Genomic DNA, 17,439 nt, shown 5'->3' with positions numbered 1-17,439 from the left:
ACAAAAGATCTTTTCTTGTTTCTGAAAGTAAAGTTTCTCTTCAACAAACCCCATCTCACTTTCACTATACTACAAAATTAAAAAAAGTTCACATCACAAATTTTTAATGGAAGTTTTGTGTTTCCTTCATTTATTACAATTGTAATCAGCCATAGTTACTGCAATTAGCATGCAGCATTGAAAAGAACTGAGTACTCTTCTTTTCTTGTAATGTCTTTAATTCCTCATTACCACCATTTCAGTTGCCAAGCAACCTTCACTTTTATGTCCTATATTTGAAGGGACTAAGCAGAATTATTTTTAAAAAATCAATTTTAAAATGGAAGAGCAACCTTGTGTGCTAGCATACCTCTTTATAAATAATGATATTGATTTTAAGATCAAAATTGTTTAAGATATAAATTATGGAAAGCAAAAAGTTATAGTGAGTTTATTATCAAAAAGTAAATGTGATTATAATATATGTAAGTATCCATAGAAGAGAATCAAGAAAGGCACACCCAAGAATGTTGATAGTGCTTATCATGCTCTTGATGGTAAAATGGGTAACTGTGGTTTTCTTCTTTTTGTCAGTCTGTATTTTCTACGTTCTCTATGGTGAACATGAATAATTTTAAAAGTTATTAACATTTATAAAGTAAGTATAAATGCTGAGGGAGAGTTAGATCTTTGTAAATACAAGAACTTATAAAATAGTGGGAACTAAATGAGACTACATATGTAAAATATTAACATAAACACTGTGGTATTCACAGTAAATGTTCAAAAGTTAGCTATTACTAGTATTTTAAAAGTCTATGCTAGTGGTTGATCTTATGTATTATCTTATCACAAAGTCTATGTAAGAACAAGAAACACTCAGTCTGTATTAATAATTTTTAAAGACTGAGTTAAAAATTTGGTGGGGTTTCTAAGACTCCATCCTAAGAATACTGACTCTTCAAATAGATCCAAAAGCACATTCTTAAAATATGCAAATTCCTGAAGAACTTTCTTCAAGTTTAATATCATGATGGAGACCCCCATTACACCTTCTCCCAAACGCTTTAAGTCTCGGAAATCATTTCAGCGGTATTACAGCGAGGGGAAATGGAGGCTCTGAGTTACAAAGTCACCGGTCCAAGCACTGGGGTTTTAAGCAAATGACAATCTGAGAAACAAAACTGAAGGCTTCTTTTTTGCCAACTTATTAACAAGCTTGTATTGATCATCCACAACAACGTATGATATAGAATTAGACACTGGATTAAGCAAAACTGTGATTAAAATGACAATGGACTATTAATCAAATCTTTGGAAGAGGGATTTTTTTTTTAAGGTTTAGAATTTTAAAAAGATAAATAGAAATGGGCAAATTTAAATACATAAAAATACAAAGTTTCTATACATGACAATATCAAAACCAACATAAAAATGAAAATGAGAATAAAAAAATGCCTATAGTGAATGATATTCAAAGAGTTAACAGCTTTTTATATAAAAAGGTTTTGCACGCCTCTAATAATAAAAGCATTAAGCAGCAAGTGATAAATAGGCAAAGGATATGAACAGACCGTTCATAAAACTGGAAATACAGTAGGCAAACAAACTTACGAAAACTACTCAACAAAAGGTTGGTTATATACACCAATAGTGCCTGTCACCATGCAGTGGGTAATGAAAGCAAATGATTTAGCAGATGGAATCAGAAATCAAAATAGAGATAGCATATATAATACATGAAGAACGAAAGTTCACAAAATTGAGGGTTGGTCAGAAACAAGGCTGGTTAATCTGAGAGATATTTTAGAGGTGAATTAAAACAATAAAAACACAAACTAACTTTGACTTCAGAATGAGAACCTCTCATGTTGTTTTCATGTTCCACTGTCACTTATTTAAGAAAACTTTTCAACCACACTGATACATGATTTCCTTATCTCTAAGGTCCATTATTCCTTTCCTTTGAAGAACACACAGAGAGGTTGTTTTATAAGATACATAGATGAAAGCAGCAAAATAATGGCAGAATTATTACTTTCTCTTAATTAAGAGATAAAAAATAGAAATCCCAGCTTTTAGGGTCCCTTCCCACCTCAACATTTGGTTATGTAAGCACCCTCTGTATCCGGGAGACAGTGGTGTGCTTGTAAATGTTTAACAATGGGCTCTCCAGGGGAGGGATTGAAAAGGAAGCCCTGATTAGTAGTGTCTGTTGATTTCCACGGTGTAAACACTCACAACAGACTACTAACAAGCTACTAATATGACTTCACTGAACACGGAGCTGGGAAAAGATGCATGCTAGCACACCATTATATAGCATTTGTACCAGGTAGACATAACAGACATAACCTCAAAAGCAAAGATAACAGTAAAACGTAGTCATGAATTAGGAAGTGGTGAGTTTTGAGTATTTCTTATCTTTGTTTTTAATATAATCTAATTGTTAGTGTATACAACTTAATTTTCAATCATGGTTGTGTTTAACAACTAGCTTGCAAAATTCCTGAACATTTAACAATCGACTCTTGTGAGCTGGTATGAGCCAGCCCAGCACACCACTGCTAGGAGATAAGGAAATAATTTTTTTTTCACAATTGCATCTTTCTATGAAGAAAGAAATTAAGACATCAATCCACATCATTCTATGTGTCTTCAACACATGGCAAATTATTTTTGCCCTCTGGTCTTGTGGCTCTTACACAGACCTCTGACTACATAGTTGGTGGGACCCAGTGCAATTAAAAATGATGGCCCCTTATTCAAAAATTACTAAAAATTTCAAGACTGTGACAGCGTTAAACCAAGCATGGGAACCTGTGGGCCTTCAGAGGTGGCGTGCCCAGGAAGCTGGCCCTGTTTACATTCTCACTCTTTCCCTGTTCTTTTCCTGCCAGCCACTCTAGGGCAACCCCAACTAGGTTGTAGCCAAAGCTCACTGTAAGTCCAGAACCAGACACAGATCCAGCAGCTGTAATTGTTCTGGGCGGGAGTGGACAAGTTCTAACATCAGCAGGTGGGCTGTGGCTGGGGCCTGAACCGTAGATGACCTTCTCCAGGGGTCTCAGGGTCCAACACAGCTGCTTCTGTCAATTACTGAAAAGACTGTTTCTGCTTTCACACAGTTTCCCAATGTGTTTTCATCACAGACTTCATAAACTTCAGGTCAACATACTGCCTTAGATAATCTGTTGCCAAAGTAGCACTCTTGGGTAAGTACTCAGGGGAAGCACTCCCCAGTTCCTCCCCAGCTAAGCCACTACTGTAGCCCTCTGACCCATGGGGACTGGCATGCGTTACAGAGTAGACCCTCCCAGCACCACAGGAAACTGGAGTGTTGAATAAAGGTGGAAATCTACACTAGGAACATGGCCTCTGAATGCAAGAATCAAACCGTAGTTGTAACAGACATCCACATTCTATTTACATAGCCAAAAGACAGGCTGGATGTGTTGTAGGGGGCTCACCGCAGTTGAGAAGAGACAGCAAAGTAGGAACATTTGATAGAAGGGCTCCCAGGGTTTCAGACCTGCTCTTAGGCAGGGATCTCATTAGATCTGGCTGGATTGCTTTAAGGATCTCCAAGAGGCTGGCTTCACCATGTGCTTTTCTAGTTCACATAGCTGAAAAACCTATATGCTCTATTGCCTCCCTGGAGATTTGTGCCCTTCAGGTTTTCCTACGACGCCTGAGAAAACGATCTGGGATGTTCAGGAAGCAAGTGTGCTATACGACAGTATTTCTCAACATCCGTTCACGGGTCACCTCCATCAAAACCAGTGACTGCTGGCTGAATGGCAATCTCTGGGGATGACTGTGAGGACTCTGAATGTTCAACACACTCCCTGATGAGTATTCCTCACGCCAAAGTTGGAGAATCTCTGGAATAGCAGAAAGAACGTGAACCTCGGGGGAAGACTGACCAGAGTTCACATCTCAGCAGCTCTCTCACTAATGAGCTGAACCACTTTCCACAGGTCATTGAACTTCCCCGAGCTTCAATTCTCTATTAGTTAAAGGAGCAAAATGACAACCACCTCATAGGGTTGTTGGGAGGATTAATGGGGTCATGTTAGGTAAAGGCTCAGGACCCTACAGAGTCCACGATAAGTGTTTAACTACTGTCTGTCCACTGTGTCTGTCTCCAGCTCTCTCAGCAGTAAAACTCACTCTCTGGATGGCTTTACTGAATGAACTGCTCAGAACTCCTGAGACACTGTCTAACTCACGCATAAGCATTGCCTCTGTTCTCTACAGCGTGGCCTGCAATAAACAGTGCCAAGCGGGAGAGCACAGATATGACTGAAGGGGATTTCCCATCTCCTCCTTTCTCAGGCCTGGCAGTCACTGAAACTCATGCTCATGAGAGGGCAGACCAGCGTGGCGCACTGGTGATGCCTGCTCATCAAAGATGCAGCAAAGGCCCCCTTGGAATAAATAGTGTCCAGTCTTATAATAATGCTAATTCATTCTAGAGGGCTAAGAGCAGCCTGGGAGCTGCTCTGATGACTAGATGCCTCAGGATGCAAGTGCCTCCGAGGACCATCCTTTACACGTGAAATCCTGTAGCCACAACTACCAGTGACTGGAGGGTTCCATTGAGGAGGCTTCTGGGAGAGCTGTGTTCTTCACACAGGGCCTGTCATCAACAGTGGCTAAGGCTTCTGCCCCTTCCTGACACGACAACTGACTTTGTTCCTTGGTGTTGCCTGTTGTTAGGTCTACATGCCCAATGATGTCATGGCCCTTAGCTTCTGGTCTTATGCTCCTGCTGCCCTCTGGGCACCTTGCTTTGGTGCACAGACCAAGTTGCAGAGTGGTAAGAAATACCTCATCTTTCCTTTGTTACGGAGAGGGCTATGGCCCTGAGTGTGTGTTTGCCTTTTGTGGCTCCAATTTTAAAAACAGATGGAATGTTTTACTTTCAATAAGCTGAGGCTTATAAAATGCTTTTAATATCCAACTGCTCCATGGTGGAGGAAACATACCTATTAGTTTTGGGGTATTTCTAGTTTGGAAGGTCTTTGGATAGCATTAGTATAATTCACACAGGAATTCACTGATTCACTTTGCTCACTAGAGAATATCAGGCAGACACCTGGTATATAGATGGGGTCCAATCAATGTTTCTCACATTGAATGGAGTTTTATTTCTAACTGGGGAGACAGCAGGACTGTAGAAGGGTGGGCACCGTGTGCAGGCCCGTCCTATGTGGTGTGCAGGTCTCCCCTGAGTGTAGGAAGGCCTGTAGTAGGAGAGGGATCCAGGCTGGCTCCAACCCAGGTTGCAAGTGGCTGCTAGGGGTAAGGGAAGGAGAACAGAATCAGCACATCCTCTCTTGAGACTGGGGGTGCAAGGCAAATTCTTTCAATTCTCAAAGGTTTATTTTCCTGTTCGTTCAATGGAGAGAGTAATATATAACCTATTTCAGAGCTGTTCTTAGTATAAAAGAAAATCAATACAAATGGAACTCTAAGAAAAAATAAGACAGTCCATAAATAGAAGATATTAGGAAGCATTTCTCTTCACACTAACAGGTAAGATGAAACATGGAGTTTCTTCCCACGTCTCACTGGGAGTAGGAGGTCTGCTTGCTGGGGTGGAGTTTTGTGTGGTGTGTGTGTGTGTGGTGTGTGTGTGCCCCTTTCTGAGGCAGGTGTGCAGTTTTCTTTCCGATGCTGTCAGAAGTTGTCTTGCATTGAGAGGGAGACAAGGAAAGAGCTTTGTGAATTCAGACATTTGAAGCCTTCCATTTGGCCCCAAATGCTGGCAGCCCTCTTATAAAGGGAAAAAAAGTAAAAGCCCGGATGATCTCATAGGTCTTTTCTACCTCTGAAACAGATGGTGTGATTCACATATATTTGACATAAGTGTGACCAGGTTGTGATGATTCGCCTTATTATGCTCAGCTGAAGAGGGGATTAACTAGTAATAATATGCTGAGAATGTAAAGCATGACCTTTGATTAGAATAGAAGGCGGGAGTGGGTTGTTTCACGGTTAAAGCAATGAACTATGACTCAAGGCCTAAGTTTCTAGTCACAGATCTCTAACCTTGTATGTGACACTGAGAGGCTTGCTAGAGGCCTTCGAAAGTGCTCTTAATTTACCCGTACTGGCCACTGCCCTTAAAAGCAATATAAGTCCTTCTTCTGGGAACAGTGTGGGTGGTAATTAATGGTTAATAATGCTAAAGAGATAGCCATCAGTGAGACCTCTGAATGCCCATGATGCTTTAAGCAATATTCAGACTCTTATCTAGAAATGCTAGCAAAATGCAAATCCCACAGTTTGCAGAAAATCTATTCTTTTTTCTTTGAGACAACCATCTTCTACCCTCTCCAGCATTATCCAACTGACTTTCTGCAACAATGGACATGCTCTCTCCTCTGTTCAACAGTAGGTGCCATTTGTGGCTATTGCACGCTTCACCTATGGTTGGTGAGGCTTAGAAACGAAATCTTACATTTAACTTTAATTAACTGACATGTATATGAAAATAGCCACATGTGGCTACTGCATTGGACAGCACAGCTGTAGCCAATTCAAACCTCCTGAAAGCAAGAAGGTGAGGTTGAGAGGCAGTAGAAACTAAATGAACAATTATTCAGTCTTTCTCTTTAAAAGTTTCTTTCCCTCTTTTATTCAAGTTGCTGGGTGGAGTACCTGAAATTAGGGTCTGAGGCAAAAGAGTAGCAACGATAAAAATAATGATGATAATAATTTCCCCCCACCCCCCCCCCACACACTTCTGTACAGTTTTTCGTGGGTTTAAAATGAGAAGACATCTAAACTCATTAACAAAACGCTAGCTAGATTGCTTTAACCTAAAGCAACACTTTTCTATACAAACCTGAGACAAGAGCCAGTAAGATAAGCTTCAGGAGAAGCATTAGCCTCACTCCATACTATTGTCAGATCACCTCTTAAAGAGACCTACGGAAGCATAGGCACATATTTTGCTACGGGCTTTCCTGTCATAAAGTCTGCTGCTGATTCCTGGCTCCATTTCCTCTGCGGCGCAGTTTCCATGCCCCAGCCCCATAGATGGGTCAACTGATAACCAAAGAGCAAGGAGAGAGACAGACAACAGGTGCTGGCTTCTGTTCCTTCCAGACACAGAGCGCCTTTTCTTTTTTGCCTCTTTCATGTACTGTGATGAGAACCTCTGCAGTACATGATACACAAAACCTTGAGATCTTACCTTACTAACTTCCCGCAGCATTCCCATGGCCCGTGAGGGACTTCAACAAATGGTGGCCGTTCTCCTTGACCTACGTCCTCACCCATGAAGTGCACTTACTCAAACTCTACATGGTACAAAAACTTACTCTTCCTGCATGCCCTCGGTATTTACCACCCTGTCCTTTGTATATTCGTGTATATATATATATACCCTGTCCTTTGTCTGTATGTGTGTGTGTGTATATATGTTTCCTGAACAATATGTTTCTCAGGTGTTGTAAGCTCTGATGGAAGGCAGAGTTTGGTCACTGTAGTTCTTCTTGAGTACTGCCTAGCACAGTGTCAGACGCAACTAAGGGCTTAATCAATGCTACTTGATAACGGACAAAAGACTACTAGACTCAAAGGGACTTTTACGGCTTTGGGATTTTAAGCCACTTTTTTCAGTTCAACATATTCCAGAACACGATATATTGCCGCTGCCTTTGGAGGGTCTGTTAAGGGGACTGAATTAGGCTTGGTTATTTTGGGGGTAAGGACTTCAGAATCAGCCATGTATTTTTCAGGTTGATGAATTATTTGAAGATTAGTAAGACAGTCTTGAACTAAGCCAGCAGTTGCACCACAGGCATGGAAGGAAGGAAGATGGCATGACAAACACATTTCTGGTCCCTCTTTTTTCAATAGTGAAACAGAAAGAAGAAAAATCCTCATTCAGGAAATAGTCACAGCGGCCTGCTAAAGCCGAGCAAATCTGACTGCTGAAATGGTGTAAGGATCTTTGCAGTTTATTCGGGTTTGCAGTTTATTCGGGTTGGGAAGGAGTACATGATGAACGATGGCCCCACATCGGCCGTGCCTCCCCAGTCTCCACTGTCCTCTCATGTATCTCCTTGCAGCACATTTTCTAAGGAGATTATTTTGAAATAGAAAGCCATTCATTCTGCTCACAAAAATTCATCTTAACTGAAAGATTAAAGTGTAAAATAAGACTGAAGTATAAAACAAAGAGAAATCTAATGAAAATTTAATGCTAAACTAGTAATACTAAAAAACCTTCCTCTTGTCCAAGTTAAAGTCTACAACAAACAGCACTTTAAAGCAGCTATTGGCAAAGTGTGGTGCTTGGGCCAGATGCATCAGCATCTCCTGGGAACTTGTTAGAAATGCAAATTCTTGTGCCCCACCCCAGACCTACTGGAGTAGAAACTCTGGGGGTGGGGCCCAGCAATGTGTGTTTAAAAAAACCAAAAAAACAAAAAACAGCCTCCATGTGTGATTCTGACACTCTAATGTTTGAGAACCATTACTTTAAACCAATGTTGGAATAGCTGAAACTATTCAATGATGTACTAAATTGTACTAAATGAATATCCTTAACCTGTCGAGTGTTTCCCCAATTCTATACATAAGGTCTGAGCAAGCACTTAACACACACAGCCACTAGTCCGTCATTCTGAGATCTCATGGATCTCGAGCTGCCTAGGATCTGATTAAGCCTCCCTTAGCTTCCCAGGAGGCTCCCAGGGTTAGGGCAGGCTAGCGGGGTTGGTATGTCTGAGCTGTGCCACACAGGCTCCTCTGCTTCACCGCGAGAGATGGAGGGATATAAAAAGGGGCCCACAGGGGGAACACGAAGCTGGAAATCTTTGAATTCAATGATTTCATTGAAATCCATCAATTTTAATCATGTTCGGGGAGGAAATATTTAGTACTTTTCAATCACTATTTCACAAATAAAAATCCAAAAATAAATCATGCTTATAACATTTAAAAAAACATCTTTTCAGATAATTGCTTGACGGCTGCACAAACGTGTCTCTCCCACGGTGAGCAAAGGTGCTGACAGAGTGCAGCGTCTGAACTGTGTGTGTCCACATGTATTTCCCAGTCCCTTCACCCTGCATTGCAACATTTATTAACCAATGTCTTCTCGTCACAAACCTCCTGGCTTTACCCAGTCCTTTCCTATTCCATCACATCTGCCCTCCAGATTGCAAGGGGAATTATTGAGACTTTATTCCTCCAAATGATTCCAATTTCTGTTCGATAACAAAGTTTGCTCATGTAATAGTCTTTATGTGCCCCAAGAAGGCAAGGACAGAAAAGTCTCAAAGTACCAGATGCACAATATCCTTTTATGATATTTGTCATCACAAGAAAAACCTCCATCCTGAGAAAAATGGAAATGCAAACTCTCCTCAGTAACTTTTCTCACTTTAAAATTGCACTTCTCATCACGACCTATTACACCCACATAGTCATGTGCCATAGGCTCTGCAGACTGTCTCCAACATTTCAAAAGCTCAAAAGCTATTTTTAAAGCCAAAATACAATCTAGATTGCTGTTCTGTAAAGCACTTTTAAAGGAAGAACAAAGTAATATAGTGATTTTTATGCCTGTGGGCAGGTAGCCAACTTACCAAAAGATTGAATGCAGCTGTCAATGAGATCGTCCAGGCTGGCTCCTTTGGCTAAATGTCCCAGAGACACCATCATTCGGAACTGGGTGATCTGGGCCAAGCTGGGATGGGAGGGGAAGGGGCTGTTGGCTGGCTTCGCCTCTAGTCTTGCTTTAGGGGCAGCTCTGCAGCCATGGGAAGGTTTCCTGGGGAAAGAGAGAAGGCAGTGAGGGGACAAACTGGCAGCTCCACGCTCTGAAGGCAGATTGGAAAGGAAGGGAATGGAGATAAGACAATTAATCTCAGGAGTTGAGCTGATAGAAGCCATACCCCTCCCACTTGGCAAATGCACCAAACGACTGGTTGGCTGTTAAACAGACATCTCCCCAGCAAAGGTGAGATTTCAGGGTTGCAACTAGGGCTCTTCATGCTGGCATTAGGATTGCTCTGTCCTACTGTCTCCCAGTTCCTGAAGGGGAATGGGCAGAGGCAAGACTATCTTGACAGTCCTTAGCTCCCAGCAATATATATATTTTTTCAGCTACTAAGCCACTGACTTGAATCTTAAAAATTGTTTACGCTGGTCTCATCTTGGGCTAACTTTGGCCAGGCATGGTGGCTCACGTCTGTAATCCCAGCACCGTGGGAGGCCGAGGCAGGTGGATCACCTGAGGTCGGGAGTGCGAGATCATCTCTGGCTAACTTCATTCATCTTCGGCAACACCTGAGATGCTACAGAAGGTCAGGCAGCCTCAGAATCATCGTTAAGGACCTTAAGGGAGAAGTCAAAGACTGAGAACCCAAGTGCAGGAAGTGAGGGGTGATGATGGTGGTGTTTAGATTTTAAGTGAGTCCTGCCTTTCTTACAAATCTTTTAGTTTTAAGATCTTGTTTTTCATGGTTGATAATACAGGTAACCATTATGAGTCATTTTTGTTACTAAACATCATTTTTTCAAATCCTTACTTGGGTCCTTAATGATTAAAACAGAAAGCAGAGCTGTGAGAGCATTGTTCCAGAACTCAATGTAAAAGGGCAAGTTTGGATCTAGAAATGGCGTAAGAGTCCAATGGACTTTCATCTACTCACACGTAGCTCTATCTTTGGTCTTGACCTCATCAGTACAAGTCATTTTGCAAAATGATTTGGGAAGTTTACTGTCCTCTCCATTAAAAAATACACATATACACACACAGATCCATATCTGTAATCTTTTTTGGTTTAATAGTGATGAGTGTTGCTGGTAACTCTTCTAAGCATTTAGTTAATTCTCCTCTCTCTACTGTGGCTTTGGTTATTTTGTACTTTAATACCAAAGCAGCAAAGAGAAAAAGGAAAACAACGTATCTCAGAAGTGTAACTTTACTCACTACATATTATAAATGTATAATGGCATCAATTAATCTCTAAGTGCTTATTCTATGAGTAAGGCATTGTGATTGGCCAGAGAAGACCACACAGATAGTCTAGGTGAGGGTACTTTATATACTCATTACATACTAGTTGCTGTTGTTACATAACAGTAGTCTAGAAGTTCCTTAATACAAAAATACAGCTGAGGAATCAGACTGAGATAATGAAAAGAAAGCCATATAAATGTTAAATAAGTGTTCTATGAGTGTCAAGAGTAAGAAGCATGATGTTCTCAGAGGAGAAAGAGGCAGTTTGAGGGAGAGTGTCTGGGAAAGCTGCTCTGACAGGATATAATCTCAACCAAAGGGGCTGAGGAAGTGCTCAGATCAAAACAAAATGCTAGGCACATGTGGGTTTTGGGAAACCAGACTGCTAAGAGATGGTGTGTAACTGAACTATGCGGCCACTCAGTACACAGCTAGACCTGTGCAGGGGCACCCTGGCCCTTCAGGTTGTTTCAAACTAGCTCCAGGGCGCTGGTCTGCAGTGGCCGCTCAGTTCTATTCTGACCTGGTGCAGGTCCAGTGATATTGAGTCAACAATTGGTTACTGGGCATCTGCTAACCCTAGGCAGTAATTCCTGAAAGATTAAGTCGGTGGTACAGGACTCAAGTTTCTGACCATAACTGATTTTCAAACAGGCCCTGTGATAACCGCATAATTGGATCAGTCTCCAAAAACAAAATAATAATGGCGACATGAATTGAGTACCTATGCTATGGCAGGTACTGTGCTGGGGACTGATCCTGTCTTGAGGCTTACAGCCCAGAAGGATGTTATCCCCATCTCATGATGCTGAAACCGAATCTTAAAAAGGGTAAATGACATAGCCAAGTTTATAAAACTCATATATAATAAACCTGAGATTTGTACCCAGCACCTCTCTGGCTTTATTCATTTAATAAATATTTACTGTGCTTGGAACTCTGCACATTTCACAACATGAGGATTAGTCCTAGATCATCACAGAGAGGCTGAAAAGGTCAATTCAATTTAAAATGAAAGTAAAATCCTTCAAAAGCATAGCTGATACTGTAAAGGCTGAATCTCAGTCCATATTCCTTTTGCAGGCCCTCAGAACTGTCCTCAGGTCCCTAGAGCTGGACAGACTCTTTATGGTCATTTTCCAAACCCCTCTTCTATAGGTGTGGAGGTCCAGAATCGGAAGAGCAACGTGCCTGGCCACGACTGCAGAGACAGGCTAGCAGCCAGGCCCTTGTGGCCCAAGCCTTGCGCCCCAGGTGGGCTCCCTTCCCTTCCTGAAAGCACTAACAGCTCTCTACACCTGGGCCACGTAGCCATTGCCGGGATTACTCAGCTTTCTGCCCCAGCTGCTGCCTTTGTCACCATTAAGACCTCCACCAAAGGCCGAGTAGGGGTAAGATTAAAAAAAAAAATAATAAAGTCATTCATTGTAGAAGTCTCCGTCTCTCAGCCTTTCCACAATACTTCTCCCTAGACCTTGGAGAAGAGGCGACTACAACTAGAGGCTCTATCTACACACAGAGCTCTTCCTGCTAGGGGTGGAGGGGAGGTGGCTACAGATTCAAGGAAAATTCCGTTTTCTTTCTTGGTTGGTGACATTGACCATTCAAGCCTCCTAATCCTGCCCTGTTTTCTAATTCTGGTAATGTTTCCCAGTGTCACCAGTAAGAGAAGCCACTTTGTTTCATAAGGGGATTCTTGAAGGTTGATGCTTTTACCAGAACCAGGAGGGATCAGGGTCAAGTATAGGGTAGTAAAAGGGAAAAGAGGGTGCCAAAAGCAATCTGGGAAGTATGGAGCCCAGAGAGACTCAGAGGGCTACAGCATGAGAAAACAGGGAGAAGAGAAAGTATCAAAAGTCAAAGTGCAGCCTAAGAGTTCTAAGAAGATAGGAATTATTTGCACGGTAGACTAGGAAACCCGGCTTTCTTGCTGTACAGTCTCTTAACTGGTTGCCTTGTGAGAAATCCTCAAATCGTTCTGCCTTTTCTGGTGAAATAGGGGTAGACAAGGATTTATAAAATGCTTTATTATAGGCAGGTCGAAGGGTGTTTTAACAATCCATAGAATGAATGGCCTCTGAGTGTGTAAAGGCATATTTAAAAAAAGAAAAACAGTGGCCAAATGTTTTCTTGTAAATGAAAAAAACAAAACCCCGAGAGAAACGAATTAACTTGAAGGTGTTTTCTGAGCCTAAAAGTGACCAAAGTCCCATAGGTTTGCTGAAGGAGACCGTCAAAACGCTAAACTGGTTTAGGTGAAATCCTCTCCAGGCATAGGTATCTCAGTGGAGATCACTTTCAGGCTGAGCTTTGTATGAAATCCAGCCTAGAAAAGTAAGGGATGAAATGGAGTAAGGGAACTGGAACTTCCACAACTTTCTTTGCAGTGGAAGGTGACTCTCTTGACTTCTAGTGTGGATTCCTTCCAGTCCCATCCTCTCCCCCTTATAATACTCAATTTAATGTACTGAACTCCTCCTTCTGAATCTAGTGCAAAGTACAGTGGTGGACCCTCAGCGGACACCCGGATGGGGAGAGGCAGGGCGTGCATACAGGGCCAAGAACCCTCCGTTCCTGGGATTATAAGCACGGGAAGCCCAGCATCGTAAGCTTCCTGCCGCTACTGGGTATGGTGGTGCAAGGCACAGTCCCATATGGAGTTGTGAAGTGCACAATTTGTCTAGCCCTACGCCGAGGCCAGGCCGTTGTTCACGCTGTTGCCCAGTTCTGGTCCTTTGGCTACAAACTCAAAGCTGCCTGGCCAAGAGCCCTTTCACTCACTGTCCCTCTTTCTTCAACTTCTATTATCCAAGACCCTCTACAGAATCATAGTGAGGGGGAGAGGAGTGCAGCTTCCCATCCGGAAGGCCATATGTTTCGCTGACCCACGGATCTGGAAACTTCCGTGGGGCAGGGGCGACCAAGCGGTGCCACCTCTGCGGGCTCCCTGCAAGCTCCCTCGGCCGTTCTGGGCAGGGCCGGGTGGGGCCGCCAGGTGGCGCAGCCGGAGCCCCGCGCCCCAGCAGGTGCGGGCGGCGCGGAAAGTCCGCGAGTGGGAGTCCCGATGCCGGGCGGGGAGATGTGGGGGAGGAGGTCGGCGGGAGGGCGCCGGCTCCGCGAAGAGCATCGGCCCTAGCAGATCTCGCCGGGCGAGCTCTGGCCTCACGGCCGCCCCTCCACCGCCCCTCAGCCCCAACTCCCTCCCCGAAGCCCCGGGCGCAGCGCGCCGTGCGCTCTAGACACGTCCGCCCGTCGCTCTGGTGTCCCGGGACTCCGGCCGACCCTGGCCCCCCTCCGCCCTCAACTTCCCTCGGGGCGTTGGGGCGGCGGGCAGGGGACTCTTTCCCAAGTAAGGACACAGGCGCTCCCGAGGGCCACGGCCGCCTCTACTCACCGCGGAGCCTCTCTCGCCTTGCCCAGGGTGCCCATGGCCGCGGCCTGCGCTCCCGAAGCCGGCTCACCTAGCGCGGCGGGGCGCGGCGCATCGCCCCCGCCGCCGCCGCCGCCACCTTCTGCCGGCCCTGTCCCCCACTGCCTCGTAGCCCCGGCCGCCCGCCCGCCCTCGAGCCCGGCGAGCCCGACCGAGGCGCACCGCAGGCACAAACTTTGTGCGAGCGCGCCCCCTCTGCCTCGCGCGCGCGCTCACACCCGCCCGGCAACCACCTGACACGCTGATGCTGGCGGCTGCAGGAAACGTGCGGCGCCCCGCCGCTCTTCCCCGAAACCTGCCCCCTCTCCGCGGGTGTCCGGGCCCTGCGCCTTCCGCGGTTCTCTCACCCTGCCCGCCGTCGACCTCTCTTGGCCAAAGGGTTAAGTCTCAGGGAGAGGAGCGGGCTCCCGGCTACCACACCCGCGCCTTGCAGGGCAGCTGTGCCCGGCGACCTCCACCTGAGGTCGGGAAACGGGCTGCGCCTAGCGGCTCCCATGGGACCCCCTTTCCCGCAGCCGACCCGCAGCCTCCACCCCGCTGCCTGCGGCCGCTGCTCGGAGCATTGCAGTGCGGACGCTTTGTCCCCTCGCGGGCCTCTCCTGTATATATCAGAGCGCGGAGTCCGGCAGGGGAAAGGAACGGAAAGACAGTTGTGAAGTTGCCTTGACCTGCGCATTGGGGTCTCTTGGTAGCCGTCTGCAGGACTGGGCCGTAGACATGTGCCCTGCGCCCTGGACGAGGGCTGCCCATGTGGAGGTGCGCTCCGCAGGCGTGATCCGTATCGGGCCCAAACTCGGCCGCCTGGCGTCGGTGGGTGTGGGAGACGTGGGGACAGCTTTCTTACAACGTCAGTGCGCGCAGAAGACCTGGCCAAGAGGGGCGGCCCACCCGCTGCTTGTCCAGGTGATAGTGCTGATAATCTCAATTGCTAATGATGGAGTGCGGTTGTGCTAAGTGCTTTCTATACATTACCTCATTTAATCCATCCTCCCTGATACAAAGAGATCACTGTTGTAAAGATGACAAAATGAAGGTTTAGAGAATAATATGCCTCAGATCATACAAGTAATAAACAGCAGAGAGAGCTCTGACTTGGACTGAGGTCTGTCTGACTCCCTGTGATCACTGCTGCCCTGCCCTAATAACACACTCATTATCACGGCCACAGACCATAACTCTAGCCACAGTCATAGTTGTCTTCCCGGCCATAGTGTTCTGGACCTTAAAGCCTTCCTCTATTTCATTTATATATTTCCTTATATTTTTATGCTACCTTGTCCTTAAAACAGAATTCAAGATAGCTTACAAGAGCACATAACCTACAAAAAGAAGTGTGTGAAATGAAAAATAAGGCACAGAAGATGGAGCCAAAAATGAACATCATTTGAAATAAATGCATCTCATAGAGTCCAATACCCTTGCTAAAGTAGGACCAAAATTTGTCTCCTGCATTTCTAGCAGTCAAGTTTAAAGAGAGGCCCTGTCTAAAGTGCAATTCCTATCACATGCAAGACCAAAAACAAAATTGCTCAAGAGAAGATCCCCCTTTCTTGATACTGAGACCAGCAAGAAATTTCTCCAGAGAATCCTCATGAACCCTGGGTGATATAAAGAACCAAGTCCTCAGTCACAGCCACAGATGCAGAAGGGGCAGGTGAATGTCAGGAGAATATTAAATAATGACACCCTTCGTCACTCACTGGGTCTAAGGCTCAAACATTTTTAGTGTTATCTATTATACACTCTTCCTCATGCAAGCCCTACAACCTAAAGAAACAAGGTGGCAGATGTCTGAGGACGATAAAGATTCGTATCTATATATAAGTCTATCTGTCTATCTCCCAGCAGTCCTAAGTGTGCAGTCTTAGACTTTTTTCACAGAGATCTTCTCATTACTGGGTAAACAATTACTTTTCACTGACCCCTCTACTCCAGAATGAGCTCTTTACCACTCTCTTCACTAATACTTAAATCTATAATATTTACACTTTCAATTGCCACGTAATATTCCGTGTGCCTGTCTTACCTCCACAACTAAACTAAATTTTCTGAGGTCAAGAATCAGGTGTTTTGCTTCTTTAGCTTCCACAGCTGCCAGCTTGAGGCAGTACATGTGGGACATTACTAATAAACTGCTGTGGATTTGATTTTGAAAAGCAGAATGTGCTGACCTCAAAGAAGAAAATAAGATCCTTCCTGATTATTTCTGGAGAAAGGGTTTCAGTGTTTCTTTGAAGTCCCCTGTCTATGACAGGAGTGACAAGGTTAATGGCACTGTCCCCGGTGGCTTTCATGGGATCCCTATCACAGGTTATCCGATGCTGTCAGTATTTCTCTATTGCTTCGTCCTTGAAAATAGAACCCCTTCCATGCCATTCATTGCACTGAGTCTTTGGACAGCAAAATCTTTGTGTGTGGCAGGGGAATAATCCGGCCTTATACTGCATATGCCTAGGTATGTATGCCAAATGGATGCCTTTATGTAAATGCATCACTATATTTATATGTAAATATACATATATGCATAATACTAAATGCACACGTAGGCAGTTACATCTACACACCTACAGTCCATGTATATACAAATGGTTGAAATCGAGGTTATTAATTCATTTAATACATGAGTCTTGCTGAGTTTTCTAAAGAAAGAGGCCTACATATGCCCAGCGAGTGTTTTTCTCTTGAACTTTCTGAGAACTCTGCACTTCATGTCCATCTGATTCTGCTTCTGGGCCCCTTCGAGCTCTTTTTTGAGGTTTTCTGGCTACTCCTACCTGAGCAATAAGTCTTTTCCAAACATTTAAAAAATAAGAAGTTTGTCTGTGTCTCTTTTCATCATCGGCCACATAAGTAGTCTCCCTGGTGTTATATGAGGCACCTCTGACCTCAAGAACAAATTTCTTTTTTTTTTCTTTCACAAAATACATCATTTAATATAACATTCTTGTAAGGTAGCTAATGAGGATAATATTCATGCTTTTAAAAAAATTATTATACTTTAAGTTCTGGGATACATGTGCAGAACGTGCAGGTTTGTTAC

At 44.2% G+C, this 17,439-nt stretch overlaps 1 protein-coding gene across 3 annotated transcripts in view; it reads right to left on the bottom strand.

The window, feature by feature from the left end:
• The window catches only part of LOC105492541 (RAS guanyl releasing protein 1), a 76,998-nt gene extending 61,804 nt beyond the window's left edge, over positions 1-15,194 (bottom strand). The window contains exons 1-2 of one of the 3 annotated variants that reach the window (XM_011759744.3): positions 15,068-15,194; positions 9,591-9,775 (exon numbers count right to left, since the gene is read on the bottom strand). In XM_011759744.3, the coding sequence (XP_011758046.1) occupies positions 9,591-9,775; positions 15,068-15,075 (193 nt within the window). In that variant the 5' untranslated portion in view covers positions 15,076-15,194. Of the gene's footprint in view, positions 1-9,590; positions 9,776-14,363; positions 14,589-14,746; positions 14,911-15,067 lie in introns of those variants that run through there. The other 2 variants (XM_024796108.2, XM_011759739.2) reach the window with 2 other exon arrangements.
• Between the last annotated feature and the right edge of the window lie 2,245 nt (positions 15,195-17,439).

Source organism: Macaca nemestrina, chromosome 7, assembly GCF_043159975.1.
Source record: "Macaca nemestrina isolate mMacNem1 chromosome 7, mMacNem.hap1, whole genome shotgun sequence".
Classification (NCBI taxonomy): domain Eukaryota; kingdom Metazoa; phylum Chordata; class Mammalia; order Primates; family Cercopithecidae; genus Macaca; species Macaca nemestrina.
The sequence above is the reverse complement of the archived record's forward strand: the minus strand, read 5'-3'. Positions and strand labels throughout refer to the sequence as shown.